Raw genomic sequence first — 6105 nt, forward strand, 5'->3', positions numbered from 1 at the left:
GAAAGTCAACCGCATTGTTATCGGTCCGAAGTGACATGTAAGCCAGATCAGGTAGAAGGACAGCTTATTTCCTTCCCTGAATCACATTCATGAGCGTGATGGTTTTTTTCAACAATTGACTCTAATCACTAAGATTAGCTTCATATTACAGATTTATTACTTGAATTTAAATTTCTCAGCTGCCATGTTGGGACTTGGATCTGTGTTCCCAAAGTATTAACGCGGGCCTCAGGATTACTAGTCCACTGACATGCTCTGCAGCCACCTCCCTTAAGTTTTTGCCCAGCTTTGACAAAGCATCATATGGACTCGAAACGTTAACTCTTTCTCTCCTTACAGATGCTGCCAGACCTGCTGAGATTTTCCAGCAATTTCTCTTTTGGTTTCACATCTCTTAATATTTCCTTCAAGATTATGTATGTTATGATCCCAATTGATGTCATAATTGGGCAGGAACATCCCAGAATGGAACCCTGGCACAAACAAATGTGACTTTTATTTTTTTAATATAAAATGTGGAGGAACAGAGTCACAGGACAACTAATTAGTTTTAACAACAAGAGAAAAACATTTAATAAACATGAAAAAATTGGATTATAATACATAGTCCTTTACCGTCCCTCCTTAGCTTAATAAATACACACAGATAAGGGGCCTCACGGTAGCATGGTGGTTAGCATCAATGCTTCACAGCTCCAGGGTCCCAGGTTCGATTCCCGGCTGGGTCGCTGTCTGTGTGGAGTCTGCACGTCCTCCCCGTGTGTGCGTGGGTTTCCTCCGGGTGCTCCGGTTTCCTCCCACAGTCCAAAGATGTGCGGGTTAGGTGGATTGGCCATGCTAAATTGCCCGTAGTGTAAGGTTAATGGGGGGATTGTTGGGTTAAGGGTATACGGGTTACGTGGGTTTAAGTAGGGTGGTCAATGCTCGGCACAACATTGAGGGCCGAAGGGCCTGTTCTGTGCTGTACTGATTTAAAGATTAACATTGATTACAAAGTACATCTTAAGTTACAATGGCCTCCTTAACACAAAGCCCCTTTCAAGCACACCAGATGACTATGGCTAAATACACACTCACCTCTAAACCCAAGTTAGTGTCTGTGGATATCTCCTCAAAATTTGCCCAGATGATTGTCATATGAGAATTTCCAAACTCCATTCCCAAAGATATGCTTTAAAATCTTCACTCATGATAATCCTTTACCTTAGTGATTTGCATTCTGAACTCCAGTCTAGGTTTTACAAATAGGTCTTCTAACACAAGTTTTATTCCACTTTTAACAGTGAATGCAGTCCAGGATTTTACACCACCCCTTTAAGATTTACTTTGCCCTAAATGCTTTTACACAAACTCTGAGATCCAGCCACTGATTTCCAGTTATTTCAACTCATGTTCCAGAGGCTATAATAAAATCTTGCAAACCATGAAAATCACTTCAGATATCTTTCTGACATCTCAGCCTTCTTCTCAGATGTGTGCTTTTACTGAGTAGTGCTCTGTTCTAGTACCTTTAACCTCAGACTGTTTGGAAGCTTCTCTTCATTTCTCTAGTTTTCTTAACCAGCTGCTCTTCAGATCTTTGCACTTACTTTTTTACCCATTACTCCATAGTATGGCTTTTCTCCTAGCATGGCTGAGAGAAATGTTCTCTCTATAGCCTTCGAAACCACCTGCTTCTGGCAGAGCTGTGAGAGCTGCCTTCTTTCTCATGACCCATCTTCAACTTAAATCAAATTAGCTAACTAAAACTTAAAAGCTTCTCTATCTTTTAAGCTGCAGGTTGCTAAATGACACCTTCATGCTTATGCCATTTAGTTATTCTTCATGCTATAGCCCTCTCTAAGCACAATAGAAACACAGTCGGAACTTAACCACTCACAGAAACATTAAATTAAACCCACTTAAAACTATGCCTTATTTTAATGTTTGCCTATGCAAAATCTCTTAAAACTACCTTTGTTTTCCTAATGTGTACTTGTAATTCTTTTGATTTGGCATACTGTAATCTTCACTCATAATGTGAGCTGCTATATTTGTGGAAACTGGGTGGTCACTTTGTAAACATTTCTTCCAGGTTACAGGCAGAATCTGTACCTCCATGTTCCTCAAAGCTTCAACTCTGCCCCTATTTTCACTCCAATCATTCTGTCATTTGCCTCATACAATGTTTAAATCAGGCCAATGCAAACTTAAGAAGCAATTGCCTAAATTCTTCTCTCCCAACCAAACAAAATTAGAAAACATTCCAATTCTGTATGCGATCGCAGGTATAAAACCTTGCCAATCAATGTGAAGTACCTTGATGCATCATTTCTACCAGCATTTTGCCAAACTAAAGGCAGGTTATTGGGTTTATTCTTTGAGATAAAGATTGCCCTCTTTAATCTGAGCTAATGATCCCAGTTGTCATTTGTTTCCGTAAAGCTGAGGAGAACGACATGTGATTATTAGAGACAGAATAGAACACACCTTGACTCAATTATGCAATCAAAATCAGTTGAAGGGAGGGGAGGAACCACTGGCCTAGTGGGTAGCAGGTAATTACTGGCGGGGAAATATGGAAAGAGAGCCAATGATGTTGAAGAACGAGGACAAACTACAGGGTTATCATGTCTGACCCAAGAAGTACCAAGAGTTCTGATGAAGCAGATACTGAACCAAAAATCAAACAAAAATCACCTCTATCTAAATAAAGACCTCAATATGTGATTGAGATGCCTCCAACAAAACTACAAACTGCATTAAAAAAAAATTTAAGTTTCTCCATAACACACCAAACACATATCGCAGATCAGGTATACACACAGCATAAATTCAGGGAAAAGCTCAGCACAATTTCACACTCATTAAAATGAATATGTTGAGGCATATGACTGATTGTTGATATCCTTAGGAAGACATGTGAGACCACAGACTGCTCAAGGATCTACCTTGAACGTGACAGGGTGCTATTTCTTTAAACCAATTACCCTTGTAGTGTCTAATTATTTCATCCGATATATGGTCCAGGTTTTAAATTGTTTGATAGTCAATATCACTTTTCATTGATTTGAATTTCTTTCAGGTGGCTCACTCTGGATATTGGAACTGTGGTACAGCTTTATTTAAGAGGTTTGAATATATTTAATTTACAATCAGTCAATGTGAACAGCTCTGAAGCAAGTAAAATGTTTGTTTAGCTATTCATTCCCCATCAAGTAAAATAAATAAATTTACACATTCACATTTCTGAATCAATACATCCCATAAATGCCCAGGAATTTACACCAATTAAAATCATAGAATCGTAGAATGAATGGTGCAACACTGTTTAGCCCATCTGTGTCAGTTCTTAGGTAGAGATATCTGATCAATTACAATCCGCTGCTCTTCCTTAAATCTTTGGGGGGGGGGGGTTTTAATGCAATTTTTTGAGTGTTACCATTGAATTTGCTTCCGCCATCATTGAAGCCAATGGTTTACTCATGTTGCCTCTGGCTCTGGTGTGAATCACCTCAAATCCATTCAGCAATTAGTGGGAACACCAGCACCTGCAAGTTTCCCTCCAAGCCATACATTATCCTGACTTGGAACAATAACACTGCTTCTTCACTGTGGCTGGGTCAAAATCCCGGAACTCCCTGGACAGACTACTGGACAGACATATTTAAGTGAAGCTAACTGCTTACTTAAACATGCAAGTATGGATCCCGCCCAAGGACGGTGAGATCCAGAACTTAACGTCCCAAGAGATCGCAGTAGATCTTACGAGGTGTCCCATGTATCGCAAATCTTGCGAGAGGTCTCTCGCGAGATATAACGGCCTCGACACACCAACGGGTTGGAAAATTATGAGGCCGTATGATCACACATTGAAGTGATGGCACCTCTAACCTCGTGTGCCCACTCCCCAACTTCCTTGCTGTGGCTACTTTTAAGTTGGATGGCCTCTTACAGTGCTGTTGGGTGCACCCTGCACCACATAGACTGCAGCAGTTTAAGAAGGCAGCTCACCACCACCTTCTTAAATGCAACTAGGGATGGGCATTAGATGCTGGCCCAGCCAGCGAAGCCCACAAACCGTAAAGCATAAATGAACATTTTTGAAGATCCATATTAGTTAAGCGCGAAAGCAACTATTTTTATTTAACTTACTCTCAATTTCCGTCCACATGCAACTCAGCCAGTTATTCAAAATTCCATGACAAGTTTTACAAATTTACCAAACACTTGGCTATTAGTACTCCAAGCCACCATGCCAATTGTAGAAGCATATGTTTCACGCCTGCAGTTCCACGCAGTAATTTGCCAAACTTGGTGTGCCACCAGAGTGAAAGCCACTTTATCATTGGAGAATATGTAGGTTCATGTCATGGACTTCCATTCTACTTAGTACAGCACATTATTAAAAGAAGTACTTGCTTTTATCTGTCAATTTTCACAAGCTCAGAACATCTCAGAGCCCTCGACTGCCAAAGGTACGTACATAAATTAATATACAAATAGTCAGGATGTCTACCTATCCATGTTCCCATTTAGAGAATGGTGACAGACATGAGAGATCAATAAAAATTAAACAGGAAAATTGTTTGATTAACTGTGTAAAAGTGATTTACATAGAAAACATACATCGAAGAAAATGAAGAGTTCACCAGGTTTATTCACTGAATAGCTCAGTGTTATACAGGAAGTCTTAGTTCAATCTCTATTTTGGACTGAGTTAGCTGATCTCAGTTTGGCAGCAGTAGGTGGTTTAGCACTCTTGATTACTATTCAGTGGCCTCTGCTGGAAGTGCATCTGTCTAAATGTTTAATGATAACAGAATAATTCTTGACTGTAATATCACTCACACCCAATTAGCATGTGTCCATTTGCTGCAATACCTTTATTGGTCTTCATTGGGTTTGAAATGCTTCCTGAGTACAGCACTGTTACTCATTTCCATCGTCCTTACTGTCAAAGTTTATAAATGGACAATGGCTGCTTGACTGACACCCTAACAAGAAACCTACTTCTTTGGAGTGAAACACACAGAGAAGTAGTGACGGGTTGTCTCACATCCTTTAAAAACTACCTGGATGAGCAATTGGCACATCTTAACCTTCAAGGTGTTGGCAAATGGGATTAGGATTGGCAGATCAGGTGCCTATCATGCGGCAATGCAGACTCGATGGGCCGAAGGGCCTTTTCTGCACTGTATGTTTTCTATGTTTCTGTGAAAAGTACACACATTAATTCAAAAATAGATTAATTTGAGTATAGACAATAATGTCAACCAAACCTGCTTTGATAAGATTTTCAGTACAACATACGTGGAATAAATGGGAGTTTGAGCAAATGTTAGCTTTAAATTAATGTTTTTATTAACTGACTGCACATTATTCAACATGTAGATTGCAGTCATATATTTTGCAGTTAGCTATTAGTTTATCTAATGTACTGTTCATTAAAATTATGTTAATAAATTCTTTTCCAGAAACCTAGTCAGCAAAATAAAAGATCTGCAAATTATACAGCTAACAACCATAATGATATATCTACAAAACATTGATGATCAAGTACAAAACAGTGAAGTGATATACTTACGTGTCAAGACTTTTCAATGAACTTTTATAAATAAACTTGCAAAAGAAATCCAAATATCATTAAGTTCTGATTATTATGATAATCCCTTCTTGATGTACATTCCAGTAGATGTAGTTGGTTAGAAATAAGTTAAATTATGATGATACAAGATCAGCAAGAAAACTTAAACTGCGGACTAAAATTCCACATTAGTGATTCTGAGGTTTGGCACTCCCAGCGTCGATTGGCAATTGCAGAGAATCCAATTTCAGGAAATCATATCCACTACCTGTGATTTTCTGAGCTCCGGGACTGGATTTTAGCCCCTTCTAGACGTGGGAACAGGGGTGGTGGGTAATGAATGTTCCAGTTTCCTGGCTCCAATCTACCCTGGGGCATGTTCTTGGAGGCGGGATGGGAAAACAACAGGATTACTCACCCGCAAGTGATGAGTTTCCATTTGAGGATATTGGCCACAAAGCCAATTGTTGAAGGCTGACTCGGATTTACCAGCCTGCTGACAGCAGACCAGCAGCCCACGCACTGGCAGGCTCAGATGT

General features: G+C 39.6%; 1 protein-coding gene across 1 annotated transcript in view; it reads left to right on the forward strand.

Annotated features, from left to right (window-relative positions):
- The window catches only part of LOC119972132, a 660627-nt gene extending 655033 nt beyond the window's left edge, over positions 1-5594 (forward strand). The window contains exons 60-61 of the mRNA XM_038808465.1: positions 3065-3111; positions 5457-5594. Coding sequence (XP_038664393.1) covers positions 3065-3111; positions 5457-5464 — 55 coding nt within the window. The 3' untranslated portion in view covers positions 5465-5594. The remainder of the gene's footprint in view (positions 1-3064; positions 3112-5456) is intronic.
- Positions 5595-6105: the final 511 nt, after the last annotated feature.

This window comes from Scyliorhinus canicula, chromosome 10 (genome assembly GCF_902713615.1).
Source record: "Scyliorhinus canicula chromosome 10, sScyCan1.1, whole genome shotgun sequence".
Lineage (NCBI taxonomy): Eukaryota > Metazoa > Chordata > Chondrichthyes > Carcharhiniformes > Scyliorhinidae > Scyliorhinus > Scyliorhinus canicula.